General features: G+C 39.0%; 1 protein-coding gene across 2 annotated transcripts in view; it reads left to right on the top strand.

The window, feature by feature from the left end:
- The window catches only part of rapsn (receptor-associated protein of the synapse, 43kD), a 256,201-nt gene that overhangs the window by 132,355 nt on the left and 98,257 nt on the right, over window positions 1-25,589 (top strand). For both annotated transcript variants that reach the window (XM_064337941.1, XM_064337940.1), the window contains exon 3: window positions 1,944-2,102. In XM_064337941.1, the coding sequence (XP_064194011.1) occupies window positions 1,944-2,102 (159 nt within the window). The remainder of the gene's footprint in view (window positions 1-1,943; window positions 2,103-25,589) is intronic.

Genomic DNA, 25,589 nt, shown 5'->3' with positions numbered 1-25,589 from the left:
TGGGGTTTTTGTGGGCCCCCCCAAGGGCTGTGGGCCCCTAGAATTGTCATCACCTTTCACCCCTAAACGAGGGCCCTGCATACAAAACCACAAAACACTGTCTATAACTCATTCATTCAAACTGGCTAAATCTAGGCCTGCCATTAAAAGTATTGACATCAAAATGACGCCAAGTTACTGTACTACAAACAATATAGGCTATCTTGCCTCACCAAAATTAAAGAAGCTGTATTCCAAAGCAGTGCTACCCAATGTTTTCTAAATTGTTTCAAATCACCTGGCCCTGTGTGTATAAGCATGCCAATATTGATGCTAGAGGGAGTGCCAGGGGTGTACAATAGGAGTGAAATTAGAAAAAGAATTTTAATGCCAAATCGGAGCCCTTAGGTCCAGATTCCATTATGGTATGAAAAATGCTAATATTGGCTCGATATATGTAAAACTGATCGGTCGACCTCTAGTTCATTGTAACTGCGTCCTTTATTTCAAGAAAATAGCTTTGCAGCATATGGTTCCGTAATCTTCATATTAGGTCACTGTGGGTGTAGAAATCGATGCTGTAATGCAGGAAGACAGTCGCCGTTCGGCTTGGAGTGGGCACACAGCCTTATGAGCAAGGAGTGGGATTTCATATCATATTTATTATGCAATCATGCAGCTGAACACAGAAGAACTTGAAATCAATATAGGTGGACCTCATTATTTTATGTAGTGTGATCGCTCAAGAAAATGGAATACACCTAACCCAATTTAGGTAATTGATACAACAGGGGTGAGTACTTATCAAGTCATTTCAAATTTTTGTTTTCATATAATTCTGAAGACATTTAAATACTTTATTCATTTTGACATTAGATATATTACATATATAGAAGCAGAAAAATCCCATGAAAGCATATTACAGTTTGAATTTTCTCATTTAAGTAAGTTAGCACAGGAAAATAAGAAATTATCATTGTGGTGAAAACTTTGTTGGCACTGTAAGTACCGGTGATTTTGTGCGCATTGACATTGAGTGTAAAAGATGAGACGGAAAGCATGGGATGGATAACATAAAAGCTCTAGATGGTTCCAGCAGGTGGAGCTGGTCAGTTACTTTGGGATTTCTAATAATTACTATTTTCATTATCTCATATGCCAAGGATAGAAGAAATGTATCCATCACAACAGGGGGTCCCTATGTGTCCTCTTGCAGCCATTCTCTGGTGATTTGACTAAGGTGAAATATCTGTCCTTATGTTAAAAGTGAAAAAATATATAACTTAAAGTTACAATGCAAAACAGTCATAGAACCTTGGGGCCCTTTTCTGGATACTGTACCCATAGCAGTCGGTGTGGCCAGGTCTGCGGGTGTCCTGTTCTACTGGGCTGCTTTGAAGATGAAATCACAAGTGGAATTAAGGAGCTGCGCAGTTTTTGGGCTAGCTTTAAAAAGTACCATAAGTGGTTACACACACTGTAGAAATTCAGAGAGGGATTCCGAAGATTAACAGACTGCTTTCAGTTTCAAAACCTTTCGTTGACTTTCAGAACTCTTTCTCTTTCCCCGCTCTCACTGGCCTTAAAGTTTCATATGTAGGCTACAACTTCTGTCAGGCAGAGAAATGTATGGCGAATAGGGCACATTTTAGATGATGCATAGATAGAAATATAAGGCATTACAGTTGCTCTTCAAACATGACTGCTATTTAATAGGCAACATTCATGTAAAAATAAACTGAAAAATGGTATAAACATGTAACAAAAACCTCATCATCGTATTGAATGAATTTAATTATGTGGATAATCAAAACCACAGTTGTATTGTTATATGGTGACTGTAACAGTCCTTGTTGCATTAAGTAATTTAAAAAGTCGAGGAACAATCCCTAATGTGTGTTGTTATAGGTCCTGCAGGAAGTTGTGGAACTGACCTTAATGTATGCTAATTTTGGTCCTTACAGGACTACGAGAAGGCCCTGTTCTTCCCCTGTAAAGCAGCAGAGTTGGTGAATGACTATGGCAAGGGCTGGAGTCTGAAGTATCGGGCCATGAGCCAGTACCATATGGCCGTTGCATACAGGAAGCTGGACCGTCTACCGGATGCCATGGAATGTTGTGAGGTACAGTTTCAATGTCATCATGAGATCGTCTGAGATGTATGTGCTCTATCTGCATCTTTTTCTATGCCTCAAACTGAGCGGGAAACACCAAACTGTTATATCCACACATACACCTTGTATTTTTATGTTCTCTGGTATATGCATGTAACATACAGTGTTATGACTTATGTGGTTTATAATGAGAGGAATATAGCTTCCCAGAATGCTTTCTCTCAATTTACAATTTAAAAAATCTCTCATGAAAAATAAACTGTCATAGTTCAATTTCTGTGTGACCTCCAGGGATATATTCATGGTTTTCTTTTCCTAAGAAGATACTCTCTGAATTCAGGTATTTATTTCACATGATCTGTACATGAGCATTTGGAATGTGACTTTTTGACTTCTTGTCCCATTACCAAATATCAGCTAGTATGAAGAGAGCAGAAAACATGTTGGGTGTTTGGAAGTCAATGCTGTCAAATATAGAATTACTCTTGGGAGTGTGTGGTTCACTCAGCTTTGTGGCATTAAAATCCTAACTACTAAGCATAGAAACATTAGGGTGCATTTATGTTTGTCTCATGTAATCTGAGTATGAACGCATGCATGGGAAAAGTACATTTATAAGTGAGCAGAGTCCAAAAATATAAGATTAAATGTTGATACTGTCCAGAACTGTGAGATGGTGGTGTGTCCGTTTATGAATCAGCATTACATTACATTTATTTGGCAGATGCTTTTATCCAAAGCAACGTACAATAAGTGTATACCGCAGGTCCTTGGAACAACTACAAAACACAGATCCGATAAGGTACAATACTCATTTTGTAACAGCCATGAACACATTAAGACCAGTCACACAGTAAACATTACTCTCTGACCTAACCTATTCTAAGTCAAACTTGGAGGCATGACAAGCTGCAACATCAAGATAATGATACAAAGTACAAGGATAAGTGCTGGATGGAGGTATATGTAACATGAAAGTGGCACAGGAGGTACATGTGTAGCATTAAAGAGGGGGATTTAAGTGATAAAAAGTATCCCAGATTGGGAGTACCCCATAGAGTGGTGATAGTTAGTTACTTCAGTTATAGTCTGAAGAGATGAGTCAGTGAGAACCATTCACCCGGATGGTAAGGGGTGCAAGTTGCCCTGCTGCCGCAAAGCAGAGTGGTTGAGCTGGTGTGTTGGATTGAATCATATCCTGTAAGTAGGGAGGAGCTGTCCTGTTAGCTGCAGTGTAGGCGAGGGCTAGGACTTTGATGATCCTGGCAGTGACCAGTAGCTAGTGGAGTGACCTCAGCAGAGGAGAGATGTAAGAGAACTTGGGAAGGTTGGAGCAAGCAGCAGCATTTTGAATCATCTGTAGTGGCTGTATAGCACCAGCTGGCAGGCTTGCAAGGGGGGAGTTGCAGTAGTCAAGATGGGAGGTCACCATAGCCTGGACAAGTAGCTGAGTGGAGTTGCGTAGTCAGGTATTGCCAAATCCTCCTGATGTTGTACAAGGGGAATCTGCAGGACCGTAATGTTGCCTCAATGTGCTTCTTGAGGTCCAGCTGGTCATCCAATACCACCCCCAGGCTCTTTGCAAAGTGAGAGGCAGTCACTGTGGTGCCAGCAACATCCAAGGACATGTAGCAAACAGACATTTTCATGTGAACATCTCAATGGGATATTAGAGTATTACATGCTCTTTCCATATATGTAGTGTAAGGATGAATAACTATACACATGAACGTTTTTGGCCTCTGGCATCCTGACCATGGGACTGACATGACACTCCAGAGGCTGATTAACCTGACCTGAACCTGATTTAACAGACCTAAACATTAAAGCAGTAATCAATGGTTTATCTATCCATGTTTATTAACCGCTCCAATCAAATGTTTGCGCGCCCAAAAAAACACACATGGGATTCCGTCGTGTCAGAGACTTTTTGAGCATAAAAACTCACCAAAAAGCTTAATAACTGGGTACTCTGAGGGGCTCTGAGGGTTAAGACACTTGTCAACCTGACCAAACACCTCTAAGGAAATCGACAAACTTTGCTGCGCGCACCAAAGCACTTTGCCTGACCAACAAGAAACAGTTGGCCTGCTACCATCTGCAAAATAAACCAAGCTGGTATATTTCCCATCGACAGCTGTTTTGAGGAATAAGTATTTACATACTTTTCCTCCATACCTCCCTTGTGGCTGGACCCAAATGGAAGATTTGTGCACATCCAAAGTCGCCTTGACTGGAACCTGTCACTACCCCAACTTCAACAAAGAAGGCTTCCAGGAGTCCACACACACCTACAGTGGCCTCGGACCAGCTGACGAGATGACGCATCACCTAACGGATTTAAGGACTGGCCTCCTCTTTTATTTCCGTTAAGTATTGAAATGAGTTTTATTTAACACCGACATGAAACCATAGGATAGAGTAAAACTTGGAATACCTGATTAAGTTATTTTACTGCTGTTTGTTGTTGTGTTTTGTTTGTTGTGTGTATGTTGGTCTGGAATAGCAAATTCCGTGACCTTATTGTTATTACACTGATAACTTAATTTTATGAGACTGATTAAACAAACTAATCATGTAATATAGAGTAGCTTGTCATTAACTCATAACACAAATTAACATTTTTTAAGAGGTAGTACTGTTACTGTTAACTATATTTAGCCGTTGCATAATTATCATTTCCTCTGATTAAGAATCATATATTATTCCTCATATTATAAAAATTATTGTTTTCTAGGGGTGTAACAACACAGTCAACTCACGATTTGGTTCGATAGACGTTTCAGGGCTCACGGTTCGATACACTCACAATATATTCAACAAAGTAAGACTGAAAACAAGCTAAGATCTCACAGTTCTTATTTATTCCTTCTTAGGGATGTACATTTACAAAAAAGTTGTTTTCAAACCATTTCTTTTTTTCCTGAAGTTTTTCCCTTAATCTGCAGACTCGAGTGCAAAATCCAAAAATAAAATCTCAAAATCTTTTAACTTAAAAAAATTGTGCTTTTTTTAACAATCAGATCCCTACCTTCTTGAAACTAAAATTAAAAATAAGAATTAAAGCCGCAAGCAGCGTTGGGAGGGGTCCAAGCATTGGCACTATTAAAATGGTTTTGTCCTCATGATCATATACCTTCACCCAACATATCTACTGAATATCATGATGATTGTGTAAAATATTGACGAATTTTGGCCAATTTTGTGCTAAGGGACACTGTCGGATTACTTAGTTGCGTCGCCATGGATGTGTCCTGGCCACTTGCCGTGAAGGCCTTTACTATGTTGTAACACTTAGATGGCATGTCGTAACACTTAGATGGCCCAGCGTGTATGTAGAGCTGCAGCACTTCCATGCAGCGACTAAAAAAGGCGTGAGACTAGTGTTGTCACGATACCATAATTTTGACTTTGATATCGATACCAGGTTTAGTATCACGATACTCGATACTGAAACGATACTTGAAACTTAAACGATACTGATTCGATACTCGGTACCTAACGATACTGAAATTACCTTAAGAGAACAGAAACGTAATGTCCACAAGGGTTGACCTCATTTTCAAATTTGCAGTTTATTAACAACCTGGTTTATTAACAACCTTTAAGTTGAAGCCTGTTCAACATTAATAAGCATAGGCCTATAATGTTACAACACTAATAGAAAAATATATTAAATATATTTCCAAAATTAAACAATTGTAAACTAAATCATCTTTAAACAGGTCTTCAGTTTTAAATTGATGTAAAAACAGCATATTTTAATAACAATACAGCATCTTCCTATAATAAAATATTTACAAATTAGAACACCTATTGCTACTGAAGTGTACTGAGTCGAAGCTTGCGCTGTATCAACGAGGAGGAATGGACAAGCGCACATTACCTGACTTGGCTACCTTAATTGCTACTGCCATCTAGCGAAGATTCTGACAAATTACACCTTTCATCCTCTCAATCAGTAATGCGGGAGACACATTTCCCTGGCTTTTACATTTGATACAAAACTACCGAACGGAAAATTTGGAAAATTCTAATACCAAACCGTTTCATTAATTTTTTTTTTTAAGTACCGAAAAAGTGCTGAAGTTTCGGTATACCGTGTAACACTATGTCAGACACATTTTCCAATCCATTGCTCAGTATAGCAATGAATGCACATTTCAGAGTGCCTCAGAGACAGATAGAATAATAATACATATTTCAAATAATAATACATATTTCTAATAATAAATACGACATTGAAAAAAATGAAATATCAACTCGCCATCCCTGCTACCTGCATGCTGCCCGCAGAGTACCATACTATTTATTTCGACATTGGCAGACTACAGCATAAATTGCATGTTTTGTTTATATTCAGTATTAGTAATTGCAGCGAGAAACTGCAGCTGTAGACACAAGAAAGTCTGTTATATTATGGTAGCAACGGAACAAACTGAAATATTTTGAGCAGTAATACTTACATAGCAATGATGAAATTTTATGTGTTCAGTAGAAGAGACAGACAGAGACAGAAACAGTAAAGCAATGATACTATCCTCTTCTGTTTTGCTCCAGAAAACGATGTCAGATAGGTCTATCAGCAAACATATGGCTTAGCTATGGCCAGAAGTCCTCAGTAATAATAGTATTTTCCAAAAAATTATGAAAAATCGTTGACAACGTTTCATTAGTTAATGCGATGATAAGAAAATGTTCAGTTACGCTGACCGATAAAACGCTATTCCAAAAGAAAAACAGACATGTTCTACAGTGTTAGAAAGCTTATACTCTCCCCTACTGAATAAATGAATTGTCAATTAAGCCAGGCTGTACTAAAAAGGGCGACAACGCTGTAAACAACGGAATACGATATTTGAGTGGTGATTCTTTCACCACTCAAATATCGTATTCTGTCATAGCAACAAGATAAACCCGAATGCACAATGAATTTATGAATGCACAGATAGATAATATTGTCCATTATCAAGTTCTGACCCTCCGCTCACTGATAAAAACTAGACCCGATGGTGTCAGATTGCTTAGTTGCGTTGCTATGTATGTCTTCTAGCTGCTTGCCATAAAGAAGTTTACTAGATGTCGTAACACTTTAGATTTGGAGCTACCAGCTCTTCCGCACTGCAACTAATAAAAAAGTCCAATTGGCGGGCAAACAATATGGCGGACATAGGTGGTCCCAATAGCAAAGTTGTAGAGCACGTTCAGATGCAGAGGTCGATGAAGTTTTGTGTTGATCTGACTTATGGTGTGGGAGTTATGGCCTTCTACGCATGACCCTTTGTTATAGCGCCACCATCTGGCCGACATAGGTGATTTGTAGTGCCTGAGTAGTGGGGGGCCATAGGAACCCGCCTACCAAATTTGGTTGCTCTAGGACTTATGGTTGCTGAGCCTCAGACATTTTAGCAGAGAAAAATAATAATAATAATAATAATAATCCTAACAGATACAGTAGGTTCCACCAGCTTTGCTGCTTGGACCCCTACTAATCCTAACAGATACAATAGGGTTCCGCCAGCTTTGCTGCTTGGACCCCTAATAAATCAGAATGTCGTTAATGTATAAACAATGTCCTCATTAAGATGAGGGGCAAATGTCTGAACATTTGTTGAAAAGCCATTACCAAACTACGAAACACCTGAGTTGGCCAGGCCATAATGCCCAGTTTAAATGTTTTCACAGGAACTCATCAACATTTTTGGCCTAAAACAATTACATGTTTTTTTTTTTGTTTTTTTTTTTTAAGATAATCAGCATGTCGACATTTTCAGGCAGCAGTTGAGACCTCTGACAGTTCACAATATCTCCTGCTGTTGAAAAAACACGCTCACTTGGAACTGAGGTAGCAGGAACCACGAAATATTCTTTTGCCAGAGGTGCAAGCATGGAATAAATGTGAGACTTTTCTTTTCACCACTACAGTGGACAGCCAATGAGTGGGAGAGGGGTCACTTTCATATACATGTCTATCTCTTGGTCTATTGCTCTGTTGGACTCTGCTGGCTGAATGCTAGTGAATGAGTCCTCAAGAAGGTCCTCAAGTGCTGTCTTATTTGCAGGAGGGTGGTCCAGCTCAGCTTCGCTTGTGTCTCTCACACCAATCAATCAATCAATTTTTATTTGTATAGCGCTTTTACAAAGAAGCTTTGTCACAAAGCAGCTTTACAGACAACCGGCCCCCAAAGAGTAAGCCTAGGGCAACAGCAGCAAGGAAAAACTCCCTGACTGATAACAGGAAGAAACCTTGAGCAGAACCGGACTCAGAGGGGGAACCCATCTGCCGCGGGCAGGCAGGCACCGGTTTGTTATGGAAATGGCTTACCTGAAAACAGATAAATTATAATTCATAAACAGCCAATCCAACATTAATTAAGTCCAAGCAAAGGTAACTCCGGTCACGGAGAGAGATGGGCAGGAACACCAATGGGTGGCAGGGTCAGACGGGGACAGGCTTGGTGCTACAGCTGAATCAACAGTGGCAGGAGGCAGGGGTGCCCAGCTGGTCTAGCTGGTCTAGGGCTGGAGCTCTGGGCCGGGGGGATTGGTGCTCAGCAAACTTGGGCTAGAGCTCCAGGCAGGTGCCCAGAGTCGAGGAAGACGGGAAGAAGAAAAAAAAACATTGTTAAGGGGTTCAAATGGTAGATTAGCAAGCAGAGTAGAAAAGACAGAGATGCCTGCATGCGATAAGGAATGGAAAACCAATAAGGCTATGGCAGCATAGCTAAGGGAAACAGAGGCGCAGGGGCCAACGCAGCCATGAGGGCAGGCTTGAGACAGTCATCACCAGACCATGACCGGTTCAGCTTAACACAGCACTACTAATGATGATCCAGTGACAGCACTAACTGCTTAGTCCACCAGAGACTCTATAGCTATGCCCGCCACCCACTCCTGCCCCTCAAATATAGGAGAGACTAAAAAGATACGTTTTGAGCCTAGCTTTAAATAAGGTGATAGTGTCTGCGCGCCAAACATGGGCAGGCAACTTGTTCCACAGGAGGGGAGCACGATAGGAGAAGGCTCTACCATCTATGGTACTTTTAGCTATTCTAGGAATAAGAAGGAGGCCTGCACCCTGCGAACGGAGCATTTGTGAGGGAATATAAGGAAGAAGTAAATCATTTAAGTACAAAGGGGCAAGCCTATGTATGGCTTTGAATGTAAGAAGTAGTATCTTATAGTCTATTCGGAATTTAACTGGCAACCAGTGAAGTGATGCTAACACTGGGCTGATGTGCTCCAATCTCCTTGTTCTAGTGAGAATACGAGCTGCTGCATTTTGAATTAGCAGGAGCCCTTTCAGAGAGGAATTTGCACATCCAGACAAAAAAAAAGCATTGCAGTAATCTAATCTTGAAGTAACAAAAGCATGAACTAGCTTTTCTGCATCATGTAAGGACAGTATTTTCCGAAATTAGAGATATTAGATTAGAGATATTTCTCTAGTGATAAAAAGCAACCCTAGAGATGTTTTTAATACGTATATCAAATGCAAGATCTGGATCAAAGGTAACACCAAGATCTTTGATTACAGAACTTCAAGTAATGGAGATTCCATCAATGTTAAGCATATAGTCAGATAGTTTGCATCTCAGGGACTTGGGCCCCACTACCATTATCTCGGTCTTACTGGAGCTTAGCAAGAGAAAATTTTGGGTCATCCATTCCTTTAAATCTGTAAGACAGGCTTTGATCTGTGACAGCTGGACAACTTCATCAGGCTTAACTGATAGATACAACTGGGTGTCATCTGCATAGCAGTGGAAATTAATGACATGTTTGCTAATAACTTGTCCCAGGGGGAGCATATAAAGAGATACAACAGACAAAAATTAATTTAAGCAAATTTCTGGAGATCTTTTCTAGCTTAACCAGCAGTTAAAAAATAAGCAATTTAATGTCATTTCAACATTGTACCTGTTACATACAAGCATGTCTAGTGTTTTATTTGTATAAATAAATACCTGATTCTGCTTCAGCTGCAGTGCTTTCTCCCTTAGCTGTTCGAAAACAGTCTCGCACTGGTCCTCAAAAACATGAGGCAGAGAATCTTGGGTCCAGAACTGTACTCTCCAGAAGATAGTCATAAAGATCCCCACTGTACCTGTCCACAAGCTTCACCAGGATCGCCCTCTTCATACTGGCCACTGTAGTTGAGTCATTCTCGTTGGGTACATTACATTACATTACAGGCATTTGGCAAACGCTCTTATCCAGAGCGACGTACAACAAAGTGTATAACCATAACCAGGAACAAGTATGACGAAACCCCTAGAGAGAAGTACCGGTCCAAGTGCAGGGAACAACCGCATAGTTCAACTTGGACCCTGAAGGTTAAACTGATTAACACTAACACAACGAGAACGGCAACAACGCAATCTATGGAAAAAATACAAGCAGTAGTTAAGACAGTTAATGCACCTAAGTCACCTACGAAACAGCTGCCTAGTTACAACCCTAAGCTTACAGTCATTTACAGGGGGGTAGGGAGGGATGGGGAGAGGTGCAGCCTGAAGAGGTGAGTCTTCAGTTGTTGTTTGAAATGGGTCAGTGTCTCAGCTGTTCTGACCTCCACAGGGAGGTCATTCCACCATCGTGGGGCCAGAACAGACAGGAGACGTGTTCTCGAAGTGGAGGTGCGAAGAGGGGGAGGTGCTAGGCGTCCTGAGGTAGCAGAACGGAGGGATCTGGCTGGCATGTAGGGTTTGAATATCTTGTGGAGGTATGCTGGGTCTGATCCCTTGACTGCCTGGTATGCTAGGACCAATGTTTTAAATTTGATGCGAGCTATAACAGGCAGCCAGTGGAGGGTAGTGAGCAGGGGAGTGACGTGGGAGTGTCTGAGGAGGTTGAAGACCAGACGAGCCGCAGCATTCTGAATGAGTTGCAGGGGTCTGGTGGCAGATGCCGGTAGTCCAGCCAGAAGAGAGTTGCAGTAGTCCAGGTGGGATAGAACCATTGCTTGGACCAGGAGCTGGGTTGAGTAGGTGGTGAGAAAGGGGCGGATTCTGCGTATGTTATATAGGAAAAATCTGCATGCCCAGCTTACTGCTGTGATGTACCATACCATACTCTGTTCAATCATGTAGGTCAGTGGTAATATCAGTGACACTGTCGGGTTTTTTTCATCGCTCAACACTTTGTTCGCTGTTTTGAGAGGACTGAGCAATTTCACAATGTCCCCTGCATTACTGATATCATTGCCATCCACAGTATCAATGTCCCGTGTGTTTCGTCGCAGTTCTGGGCTGGCAAGAGTTGCTGTCACAGCTGCCTGCTGTTCGAGGTAGCGATTTAACATATCCAGCATACTTTTCCACTGGGTGCATAAGTCAATCATAAGTTTATGTGGTGGCAGTCCGAGCAGTTTTTGTTTTGACACCAAAGTTGCGGTGGCAGTACTACTTCTGGGGAAATATGCTGCAATCCTTCTCACATGGCCCAACAAACGGCTAACGCGGGGAACCCCCGGTCCCGCTTGGGTTCCCAGATTTAAAGTGTGGGCTAAACACCTGATGTGCGGTCCCAGCCCAGCCTCTGTCACTGCTACATCCATGTTTCTATAATTGTCTGTAACAACGGCAGTGGGCTGATTTGCTGTTCCAAGCTCCGATTAATTAACAGCCAATTTCAGCACCTCAGCAATATTTTGGCCAGTGTGTGATTCAAACATCGCGCGCGTTTGGAGAACAAAACTCCCACTGGCGGTTGATGATGTGGGCTGTGATGGTTATGTAGCTTTGGGTAGCACGAGGGGTCCAGCCGTCTGTGGTTATCGCGACTCTCTCAGCCTTCTGGAGGGCTTCTTTAACCTTTACTTTCACATCCTCATACATGGCAGGAACTACAGATTTACTGAAATGTATACGGGACGGAATGTGATATTTGGGCTCCAGCATGTTGACAAATTTTCGAAATCCTTCATCCTCAACTACTGAAAATGGTCTCAAGTCTTTGGAAATAAAAATTACTTTGTGTTATCTCTTTCGCCCGCTGACATTTTTTTAATACAAATATGGAAAATGCATAATATAAACACTGAGTAAATCATTAAATATGGGAAAACAATGTGGAAATTATTTGGAGCATTGCAAAACATAAAAACCAAACATATTTCTCACTCTAGGAAATGGTAATTTGGTGATATTGTATGTGAATATGTAAGGAATAAACCACAACAGGCTGTCCCATTATTATTTAGCAATAACGAGAGAGCCCTAGTGGTGTATTCCACTTATACAGTTGTAACCAACAATGATTATATATTAGTGACTTTTAACATTATTGATTTTTATCGACTTAATCTGCTGAAATTTAAATATTCTTCTGGGCCCTTTGGGCATATTATTTTACCATTGTCAAGCAAAACTCTTGTTGAAAATTCTATTTGGACAGTTGATATGCAAAAACCTCTGGTTGTTAATTCTATGAAAACAATGATGCTATCAGGAAAGAAAATAGTTTCTTCTCGATTTTATACCATACAATTAGCACTAATTTAGGTTCTTCTTGTTGTTACATTGTTTAAGAAAATTGTAATTCATAGCTCAATCACATTTATCTCCCTATAGCTCTGTTTTGCAAGGCAGCGTTATGCTTGCTAGTTAGGTGTAACTACTGAATTCTGTCCAAAGCCATTAGTTAAATACAGAGTGCCTATTCTACAGTCCAAACAAGGGACGATTTCGTATTTTTTTGCAGGACGGTTGGCAACCCTAATTCAAGCTATAACGTACAGTTCTTAGAACCGCATTGATTTTAAAACTGTTAAAAGGCCGAGGTGTCCATTATTGAAAATGAATGCACACCCTTGGACCAATCAGTATCGAGTATTCTGGCAACATTAAAACAACTAGTTAAAACATTTGTTTAAAATTAATTTTAACATACCTGCAAACTAGTCGCTTTTCGCCGAAATTCGCCGTTTTGAATCCAAAATAGGTAATTTGTGATTTGTGTAGATGTAGATCCAGTGTGTTTTTGAAATTGGGGCGGGGGGGCGGGGGGTCTTGAACTATTTTTATACGGTCTATGGTCTGGAAAAAATGTTTTTGACGCCCATTTGTGGATATGTCTATGGTTTGTGGGCGTCGCCAAAACCATAGAGTTCATGGTCCGAACCACAGATCGGCGTGAACACAGTGTGATTGACAGTCCAGGCTTACTTCTCTTGCCCATCACTTAAATTGATTTCTGAACAAACTCGAGGTAAGCTGGCTGTCTGCCATTATGTTTAATAATTTATTATCAAATGTTTACGGAGCTTAATTTCCATCCGTGACTGTACTGTGTTATTTCGTTGCGTTATATGTATGAAGGTACTTATGTTCAGTTATCTTCAATTTATGTTTCTCAGCTAAACATCAGCGAATATGCTAGCTAGCATGCCAGCGCTCGGTAGGCTAGCCATGGTTAGCTCACGCACTCGCAATTAATGTCCGTAGAACTGCTGTTAACCTAGCAAGTTTTCACCGACGGTTTTCGCCACAATCAGATAGTAATGAGCCAATAACTGTTACACCACCGCCGTTCGTGGTGTTCACACGCTGAGTGGCGCTGTCGTAAAATTTTCCCCGACCGTGAAGATTGCTTTACTTGTTTACATTTTGGACAGATGTGGCTCCTTGGTAAATCTATCGTTGTTTCCGTCGCAGCACTTTCGACACAAGCAATATCGGAAGCGCTATCCTAAAATTTCTTCTTACCGTGAAGAGTGCCTGACCTGCAACCGTAGTAATGTGTTGGCGGCACGATTATACCATCTTTGGGAAAAAATGCTATATTCTGTAAATGCATTTGGATCAAACCTACCATGCATAAAACATAAAAACACTCATCAATCACACACTTCTATTTATATTGCCATTATAGCGCGGAGTGTTTAAAACCATAAAACCACCTCTTACCAAAAAATTAAATTATATTTAAACTGTGGGCTACATGTTAACGTTAGATATAGACCCACTAGTCTGATTTTGACACCTTTGTGACTAAACTGGCTCTCGTTTTAGTTAATAACATTAAAACTTAAACATTCTCCGAGCACTAGTGACTTACTACTAATTAAGTATTTTATTATTTCTGCAGCCTACTTGAGAATACTTGGTGTACTAAAGGTTGCAAAGGAATTCAAGTATAAGCTTAAGTATATTTTGCTGATGTGTATACATGTCCAAAAATGAACCAAGTACACTTTCTTATTTTAAGAAAGTATCCTATATTAGTCTGCTTATATATTTGTGTGTGTGTATTTATATATATATATATATATATATATATATATATATATATATATATATCAGTGGCGGCTGGTGACTCAAAAAATTGGGGAGGACAGAAAGAAAACCAACCCATGGCGTCATGTTATTTTACACTAGTTGGCTACTTATCTCTACTTTCTTATGTTCAAGTTATGTTATGTTATTATGTTCAAATGTAGCAATAATCCAAATAGCAACCTAATGCAAACTTACTATACAACTAAGGTAAGTAATGCACCTGAGGTTTATCCCCATCTTCCATAAGGAACAAATATCATATTATCATTTATACAACGGCTTGGCTGAATACTCTATTCTGATTGGTCCAAGGAAGGGCATTATTTCTCAGTAAAGGGACACCTCGGCCTTTAAACAGTTCTAAAATCAATGTGCTACAAAATCCAGCATTCTAAAGCAGTTTAAACAGCAACATTATTCTTTCGCTTTTGAATTGTTGTTACACCCCCTTCCCTTTTCAATGTCCAATTTCACAATTGATGGCAACGTTGAATCACATTTCTAGTTACTGTTGCTAGCTTTATTTACGGTTGCCAGCCATCGCGCAAATCGGAATCGTCCCTTATTTGGACAGTAGAATAGGCGTTCCGCATTTAACTCAGGGCTACGGGATGCATTTTCATCTGTATGTTTGTGAACGATTGCGTTTATAGTAACCGCTGTTTTAAATACAATTCAATAGTTAGCTAGCTAGCTAACCGGGAGACCATTCTGACCTAAAACCAAGAATTTTAATATGTGACGGCTGCTGGGGAAAAGGTCCGCAAGTCGTAAATCTTGAAATCGCGCTAGGAGGCAAAAAAGGTTTTTTAATTTTTTTTTTACTGTTTTCCTTTTTTTCATATTACGAAAGTTAAAGTGTTGAAGAAGTCACTCAATAGAATAAACAACATTTTTAGGATCACTAAATACTTATAATTTGTCAGCAAAGTCGGCTTGTTTTAGTGATTCTTACAGCCGGGTTTTGGAGGCGTGATGGGGGTGCAGTTTAATTAGCATGTTTGATTTCGTTGGCTATTGTCACTTTGTTTCGGTCAAGCCACCGCCCATAAATAAAGCCGTGTGGTAGTAGCCTATGTTTGTTTACTGTGTGAGGTTGTTACAATGGCGGACGCTCAATCAGTAGGTGAGAGTATAAGCTTTCTAACGATGTATAACATGTCTAATTTTGCTTTTGGAATAGCGTTTTATAGGTTAGCGTAACCGAACATTTTCTTACCATGGCATTCGCTCTATAGCCTATATGGTAGCATTAAAAGACATTACACCTAACGAAACGTTGTCAACTATTTTTCGTAATTCCTTGGAAAATACCATTATTATTGAGGACTTCTGGGCATAGCTAAGCCATATGTTTGCTGATAGACCTATCTGACATCGTTTTCTGGAGCAAAACAGAAGCGGATAGAACTGTCATTGATTTACTGTCTCTGTCTCCATCTACTGAACATAGATACGATTTCATCATTGCTATGTAAGTATTACTGCTCAAAATATTTCGGTTATATACGTTATTTCAGAAATTTAGTGTCTTTAAATAGGTTAGTGGTATTATGTAATGTGGATATTTCACACTGTAATGTAAGCGTTAGTTAGTAGTGTAATGGTTTTTGTGACGCATACAACAGTGATGAGGAGAGTGTTGAAACATTGCCAAAACGTGGTGGACGGCTGAAAATTGTTTTCATATCGTTTCATTCCCATACAAGAAAACATAGGAGTGTACAGAGTATAGAAATACATACAATAGTTAATTATTACACATTTAGGTACTGTGCAGCATTGTGTGACTATTTTTTTTGCATTATGTTTAAATTATATCTATGTTTCATCTTAAACCTTCATAAGGGGCTCATATGCTTTACAATGGACAAAAATCATTATATTCCTTTTTGGAGAGATTTTGGATTTGTTTCTGGACCCTTAGCTATTTTAGACCAGTGTTAATAATTTAGACATTTTGGGTAAATGTGGAGATGCTGGGTACACTGCTTAGTTTTTGCTTCATAGATCTTTAGTAGTTCTACATATCCACCCTTAGATTTTATGAACTTGTGGTCAAGAAGTTTTTGATCCAGGACATGTATACTTTAACCCGCAATCTCCCAGTATGTCATTGCGAACTAAAAAAGGAGCAAATTCATTTTAGATTTTTTGCCTTGACCATTGCATTTGTGGCACTTTATTTCTTACAAAATTATGAATATAAAGTAATCTAAGCTAGTATTATAAATGGTACAAATGTATTGCTTCATTTAAGACATTTTTCTAGTCTCTGTGGTGTTCACATCTGGAGTTATAAAGCTTTAAATAGGGTAACCCCTAAATGGGCAAGGATTGACAGGTACTCTAGTGGTTGGGGTGGAGTTAACTAGCTATTGTTCCCACCCATTATCTCCCTGTGAGAAGTGTGAAAAGTTCAAGATCTTTCAAGGGGATTTTCTCTGCTACTTAAGTTTAGGAGTACCAACATTCACATAAGCATATCTTCTTCAACTATTTTCAGATTTCAATGTATGACACATCATTTGAAAGCTTATAATCTGCACAATTCATAATCTGTAAAAAACTGAAAAATGACCTTGCCCTACTTGAGGACCAAAACACCAGCACCTGTCACATATTGGCTAGGTGACAAGTGACGGCGAACCTGTCATAAAGCTAGCTGGCGTTCAAAACCCATTTCAGAGGGTCCTAGAAAGACGTTATGTCTACACTGTGCGACCACACCATTTAAAAAGCAAGACGGTGTTAGGGAGGTTAATTAGATTGACTTATGGTTTCATGCAATTTTATGAAATAATGTAATGACAAAAATGACCAAAATTGGTGCTAACTGTATGGTATAAAATGAGAAGGAACTCTTTTTTCTTGATAGAATCATTGTTTTCATAGAATTAACGACCAGAGGTTTTTGCTTAACAACGGTGCAAATGGAACTACCAACCAGAGTTTTGCTTGACAACGGTAAAATAATATGCCCAAACGCCTGCGGAAGAATATTTCACTTTCAGCTGATTAAATCGAAAAAATCAATAAATATAAAAGTAACCATACATAGTCATTGTTGGTAACCCGCTGTATAAGTGGAATAACCCCTCCGGGCTGTCCCGTTATTGGAAAATAATGTAGCCTACTTTGGGGCTGGTTAAGCGACCTTACATTATTTTCCAATAACGGGACAGCCTGTCGTGGTTTATTCCTTACATATCATATTACAACACAAAGGATGAATATAAAAAAGGGGCCAGGTGAACGAGAAGGAAAGACACATCTAATCACTGCGGGCTCTGGATGGGAATGAACCTCCTGTGTGCATAATGTGTCACTAGAATTAGCATTTTTTCATCATGGTTATCTGTGGAGCTGGTCGTCCAGCAGTCTTGATCCTCACCTTCTGCGTAATCCAAACTGGCTGTGACAACAAGTAATCCACAAGATATTCTTCCCCATCCCACTATCTGTGTCCATGTCTCTCTGTGACCCCCTCACTTACGCTGCCGTTAATTGCCTCGTTAGCAATAGCAGCACCACTCACCTCAAAATCCATTCTCGCCGTTAGCTCAGTCCCTCAGGGCTGCTACAACAAGCTAACTGTTGCATTGGCTAATGCAAGTAGCTAGCCACTGCTCGATTAAAAAAAGGGAATGTAAATCTGAATAAAGGAAATTTGGACAACCTCGTCTGCCTCTATGGACCAGCCTCCTCTGGTTGAAAAGGCTTAAATAAAATGTAATTTTATTTTGTGTTTTAAAAGTAGTTCGCAATTTGCACGTTATAATAAAATACAGTGGTAGAGAATTGAAGAAGAAATTTGGAAATTATCATTGCAACAACGCGATGTCAATATTATATTCTGGTTGTTGACTGGTTAGGGAGGACGTCCTCCCTTGGAGCATCATTTTACGTGTTTTGGCCAATAACAGATTAGCATGAAAAAAAATGAATTACATTAAATTGATATAAGAGATCCCACCCTAAGGAGGACAGCAGGAGAGAAAAAATATTTTATAAATGATACTGAGATTTGGTAATGGTTTATTTCAACCAATTACCCTTTTTTAAATTTTGATCTCCCTCTTGCCTCTCAAAAATAGAGGAGGAGCAACCTCCTCTGCCCCTATGGACCAGCCTCCTCTGATATATATATATATGTGACAGGTGCTGGTGTTTTGGTCCGCAAGTAGGGCAAGGTCATTTTTCACTTTTTTACAGATTACGAAAGTGCAGATTATAAACTTTCAAATGATGTGTCATACATTGAAAATAGTTGAAGAAGATATGCTTCTTTGAATGTTGGTACTCCTAAAATCAAGTAGCAGAGAAAATCCCCTTGAAAGATCTTGAATTTTTCACACTTCTCACAGGGAGATAATGGGTGGGAACAATAGCTAGTTAACTCCACCCCAACCACTCCCCCACTAGAGTACCTGTAAATCCTTGCCCATTTAGGGGTTACCCTATTTAAAGCTTTATAACTCCAGATGTGAACACCACAGAGACTAGAAAAATGTCTTAAATGAAGCAATACATTTGTACCATTTATAATACTAGCTTAGATTACTTTACATTCATAATTTTGTAAGAAATAAAGTGCCACAAATGCAATGGTCAAGGCAAAAAATCTAAAATGAATTTGCTCCTTTTTTAGTTCGCAATGACATACTGGGAGATTGCGGGTTAAAGTATACATGTCCTGGATCAAAAACTTCTTGACCACAAGTTTATAAAATCTAAGGGTGGATATGTAGAACTACTAAAGATCTATGAAGCAAAAACTAAGCAGTGTACCCAGCATCTCCAAATCTACCCACAATGTCTAAATTATTAACACTGGTCTAAAATAGCTAAGGGTCCAGAAACAAATCCAAAATCTCTCCAAAAAGGAATATAATGCTTTTTGTCCATTGTAAAGCATATGAGCCCCTTATGAAGGTTTAAGATGAAACATAGATATAATTTAAACATAATGCAAACATATAGTCACACAATGATGCACAGTACCTAAATGTGTAATAATTAACTCTTGTATGTATTACATTACATTACATTATAGGTTCTTAGCAGACGCTCTTATCCAGAGCGATGTAGCCTATTTATATACTCTGTACACTCCTATGTTTTCTTGTATGGGAATGGGACGATATAAAAACATTTTTCAGCCGTCCACCACGTTTTGGCAATGTTTCAACACTCTCCTCATCACTGTTGTATGCGTCACAAAAACCATTACACTACTAACTAACGCTTACATTACAGTGTGAAATATCCACATTACATAATACCACTAACCTATTTAAAGACACTCAATTTCTAAAATAACGTAATAACCGAAATATTTTGAGCAGTAATACTTACATAGCAATGATGAAATCTTATCTATGTTCAGTAGATGGAGACAGAGACAGTAAATCAATGACAGTTATATCCGCTTCTGTTTTGCTCCAGAAAACGATGTCAGATAGGTCTATCAGCAAACATATGGCTTAGCTATGCCCAGAAGTCCTCAATAATAATGGTATTTTCCAAGGAATTACGAAAAATCGTTGACAACGTTTCGTTAGGTGCAACGTCTTTTAATGCTACCATATAGAGCGAATGCCATGGTAAGAAAATGTTCGATTACGCTAACCTATAAAACGCTATTCCAAAAGCAAAATTAGACATGTTATACATCGTTAGAAAGCTTATACTCTCACCTACTGATTGAGCGTCCGCCATTTTAGCAACCTCACACAGTAAACAAACATAGGCTACTACCACACGGCTTTATTATGGGCGGTGGCTTGACCGAAACAAAGTGACAATAGCCAACAAAATCAAACATGCTAATTAAACTGCACCCCCATCACGCCTCCAAAACCCGGCTGTAAGAATCACTAAAACAAGCCGACTTTGCTGACAAATTATAAATATTTAGTGACCCTAAAAATGTTGTTTATTCTATTGAGTGACTTCTTCAACACTTTAACTTTCGTAATATAAAAAAAAGGAAAACAGTAACAAAAAAAATTAAAAAACCTTTTTTGCATCCTAGCACGATTTCAAGATTTGCGACTTGCGGACCTTTTCTCCAGCACCCGTCACATATATATATAGGCTATATAATATTTGACAAGATGGACTATTGGGCCGGGCTGTACGCTAACAATTCTTTCCAAGGGCCACACATGCTCCTCTGTTGAAAATTTTAAGAGCACACTAATGCATATTAATTAGTCGATGTGCTCCTAAATTTTTTTTCCTGTTGGCACACATAAATTTTCAGGAGCAAATGCTCCTAAAATAGGAGCACTGTAGAACCCTATTGGGTCCATCTTGTCAAAGTTCCTTTCAGTTTAAAACTGGCTATTCACGTAGGATAATAGGAAAGCACCTTATTCCCAAATTCCCCTCCTCAAACAGTGAGAATTATTTTAAGAGCCTCAATCCTATAGACAAAATCCACAATGCATTATGCTATATCCTGCTCTTGCTTAGACTTTAGTGGATATGCCTAGGCCCACTTTGTATTTCAGTCAATCATATGTAGCCTACATATTACCTCTTGGAGTTCCTGTCAGTTTCCCCGTAAGATCCATCCCGACCAGTACAAATGGTTCAGACACCTGAGCAGTTCCAAAGGATTTAGGAGTGGACAATGACATATTGGGAACTTCATATATATACGTATGGACGGAGTGTGGCACAGTGGGTAAGGAACTGCGCTTGTAACCGAAAGGTCGTAGGTTCGAATCCCGGGTAAGGACACTGCCGTTGTACCCTTGAGCAAGGTACTTAACCTGCATTGCTTCAGTATATATATCTAGCTGTATAAATGGATACAATGTAAAGTGCCATGTAAAAAGTTGTGTAAGTCGCTCTGGATAAGAGCGTCTGCTAAATGCCTGTAATGTAATATACAAAGAGGCGTGAATACATGAAGCTTACTTGAACTGGGATGTATTTTTGGGTTGTCTGATGTTCTTCTGGCACTGAGGGGAGTTCAGGAATAAGGTTGTCCTATTTCCATACATTTTCAATGATTTCTCAATAATAACACGTTCGCCTGTGCAGACAGTTTCATTAACCCAAGAACATGGCTGGTACTCACTTAACTTTACTAATATACTAACTACAGATTAATTATTCTTGAACTTCTTTACAACTTTTAGTAGGCTACATCAAGTATAGCTACTCTCGTAGGCTCCAGAAAATGATACTAAATTACTGAACTAGTAGGCTATTAAGGCACTAGTTCTGACTGGATGTTTAGCCTAATTAAATCACTTTTGAATTTTATTAACTAAAACATCAGCCTGTTTAGGCCCAAAGTTTCAAAGTCAGACTAGTGGGTTTATATTTTAAATTTACATGTAGCCTGTTTACAGTTTAATTTTTCTTTTCCTTTTATTTCTAAGGGGGTGCAGCGCAATATGGTTTAAAACACTCCGTGCTATGAAGGTAGCCTACTATAAACAAATTGAGCGAGATTGACGAATGTTCTTTTTTGTGATGCATAGTCTAGTAGGTTTGATCTAAGTGCAGTTATAGCATATAGCCTTTTTTCCAAAGGTGGTATTTGCCGATATAATTGTGCTGCCGTGTTAACACATTACTATGGTTGCGGGTCAGGCACTCTTCACGGTAAGAAGAAATTTTAGGGTAGCGCTTTTTTTTATTTGCGTATTATTTATTTGCGTTTTATTTGTGTGCAGCACTTTGGTCAACGCCAGTTGTTTTAAATGTGCTTTATGAATAAAATTTACTTACTTACAAGAAAAATAGTTCCTTCTCGTTTTATACCATACAATTAGCACCAATTTTGGTCACTTTTGTCATTACATTATTTAAGAAAACTACATGAAACCATAACTCAATCAAATTAATCTCCCTAGCTCTGTCTTGCTTTTTAAAATGTTACGGTCTCACAGTGTAGACATAGCGTTTCTCCAAGTCCATCTGAACCCGGGTTTGAATGCCAGTTAGCTTTATGATAAGGTCGCCGTCACTTGTCACCTAGCCAAAATTAAAATTCTGGGTTTTAGGTCAGAATGGTCTCAAGGCATGCTTGTTATCCTAGCTGGCTAGCTAGCTAGCTAACTATTGAATTGTATTCAAAACAGACATTGTTGCTTGAATTCAGATTTTTGAAATATTCAATATTTTTGCACTTTTCTAACTCATCACAGCTCCTTCAATTTTGACTCTTTCTAGACTTCTGAGCTATGCGCCCTCATTGAAATGTATTGAGGCTTGAGGACAGTGGAAGTTACTTCAGACTTTATCCTTACTTCAAGTATTCTGGTATTGATTTTCAGCAAAGCAAGCCCACACAATTCCTTCAGGAATTGTAACCTTTCTAGTTATTATTATTATTATTATTATTATTATTATTATTATTATTATTATTATTATTATTCCACTCTAATAGTGTCTGGATCTCAAAAATGATAAGGGTTAGTCCTGCCAAATTTGGGCGATAGTTTGGAAATGTCACCCACTACTGAATAAAACATAAAAATATACAGATTAGCCAGATGGTGGTGCTAAAATCACTTTTACATTATGACTTATAACTTCCTAACCATATAGTCTTGGGAAAAAATTGTTTTCAGGTGTTCCTTGGATCAAGGAAAATCAGTCTATATAGACCCGCCCATTTGTGCCTGATTAGATTTCGCACCATTTAGAATTTTCTACAAAATATATTCTTGAAAACTCCTCCTAGACTGTTTGTACAGTCACATCTAGATTTGGCATACAGGATCACATGGAGACTCATAAATAAAAGTTATTAAAAGATTTTTTGGTACTGCTTATTGTTTCGTTGCTATAGGCCAGCGGTGTCCAATATGTTGATCGCGATCAACCTGTCAATCGCAGAGGCCATTCTGGTAGATCGCCGTGTCATTTAAAAAAATGCGTCTAATTCTTCCCATTTTCCATCCCATTTCCCGATGGCCTCTGACAGACAGGTACAATTGATTATAGTGAAATGTGACCACTGCTGCTGTTGAGAATTTTGTTACATCAACATAAACGGTCACGTAGATGTCCAATAGTATGTGATAGCAACACGATAACTTGCATTTTATATGGGGCACAGCAGTTGTAGTGTCACAATAAATTGAGTCATTTTATGCAGGGAATTTCACTTTAAATATCTGATGAATAATGATGTAAATCTAAAAGCTGGGATGTTGTCCAATGCAATTGGCGTAAGACAACAGTGGTGGTGACACAATCTGGTCCGCTTTAGGTTTCGCTTTCAATATCCGATGTACAATTGTGTTTTAAATCTAAACTGGGGTTTTTTTTGCCCACAAATGATGCTGGTCTAACAATTTTACTTTTATGCCAATACAGCTAGCCTACAGTTGTATCTACATTATTTTATAAATAAAAACTACACACATCGTACTAGTTAAACGTAGGCTAGTTAAGGTAGTATCTCTGCCCAACACTAGATATATAACTGTACAACACACACTAAAAATGTTGGCTAATTGTTTCACACAGTATTATTAAGTAGACTCCAATAGTTTACTAGTTGGATTTACTAAATAAATAAAATAGTTGGATTTGTTTAATAAAATTATAGACATGTTGCACACAATTAAGTATTTGTGATGTGTTCAATTTAATTTTGTTTGTCCTACCATCCTTAAGAACATTGCGTCCAGCACTGTCCAACGGTCATTTTTTCACATTTTTTTGGTTACACCCCCCCCCCCCCCCTCCCCACCCCATGTAATTTAGCCATTTATTTTTTGTGCTTTCTGGCATAAATAGAATCATGGTCAATGAGACCTGGAGCAGAGAGATTCGGTGCTCACAGTTGTAGGTAGGTGGCTCGTCCTTTGCTCTCCACTCTGTACTGTGAGTTGTCATCTGGCAAAACTGCAGCCCCCACTGACTCCAAGATGTCCCCAATTATCACACAGAGTTAGTGCAGAACTACACAGCATGTGATTACTTGGACAGTAAAGGTTGATTTAATTAGATCATTTCAAGTCCAACCATGTAGAGCAGGTTGTATACAGCCAGGGGCAGATTAATGGGTCTGTCAGGGCCAGCATGAAAGATATCATTTATAAAGTTTCGGTGAGGATAGTAAGTTAGCTAACGTTAACGTTAGGAAGGGCTGGATCAGCAGGTAGCTAGCTAGCTGTCAAAGTCAGGTTTATTTGTCATTACAAACCATATGCTGTACAGTACACGATGTAACGAAACTTCGTTTCACAAAGAAACTTTCATTCTGTTCACAGCACTTACAAAGGAATACACACATTGTGAAAATCAAAATGACAGCGGTGCAGTTGCACTTAGACAAGACAGGTGCAATTGCGGTAGGCAAGAGATTTCTAATAAATAGTTGTATTAAAACATAGTAAGTGGTAAACATATTGTCGGTAATTTTTTTGATCAATTTTTTATTTGTATTTTTATTGACAATTCCCCTTCCCACCCCCAGCGGTCCCACTTACAGAAAAGCATTATCACACAAAAGACTTGAAATTACAGTCAAGTATGGTTAAAAAAAAAAAAATTAAAACCCCCAGAGGGAAACCATAATATAATATTACATATATTACAAGCGAGACAGACATAATACCTAGCTAATACTTCTATACAACAGTGACAATAGCAAATACCTGAAATGCATACAGGCTATTTTATGAGGGTCTAAATCTCAAGGTTGAGAATTCATGAGACTGGAAATCTTTATAGCCCTTGCTTTATGAAATCTAGCAGTGGACAGTTCTAACATTACTATATCACGGTATACAGCTAGCCACCTTTGCACACAAAGGGTGTGTGGGGGGAGCCAGCATTAGGCTATCATTTTCTTTGCTGCAGTTTAGCCAGAAAGCCAGATTTTCTTTTGTTTCTCCAAGAGACCAAGTTTACAGTCATCATTAACTAATGGTACTATGGGATCAAGAGGTATCGTTTGCCCCACAATATCTGACAAGATGGTGGATATCTTGCCCCAAAATTCATGTACCTTTTCACACTCCCAAATTATGTGCAAGAAAGTACCAATTTGCTGATGAGGGCAGAGATTGCTGTAAGGGCTATGGATGGTTTTAGTACGATATCTCTTAAGGGGAGTCCAATATGTCCTATGACACATATTAAAATGAATTGACTGATGATTTGGGTTTTTGGACGATCTAAAAATGTTATCCCATACTGCATTCCAATCAACTGTGTCCTCCCCTACAGTCAG

Source organism: Anguilla rostrata, chromosome 5 (genome assembly GCF_018555375.3).
Source record: "Anguilla rostrata isolate EN2019 chromosome 5, ASM1855537v3, whole genome shotgun sequence".
NCBI classification, from domain to species: domain Eukaryota; kingdom Metazoa; phylum Chordata; class Actinopteri; order Anguilliformes; family Anguillidae; genus Anguilla; species Anguilla rostrata.
This window is presented reverse-complemented; position numbering and strand designations above follow the sequence as displayed.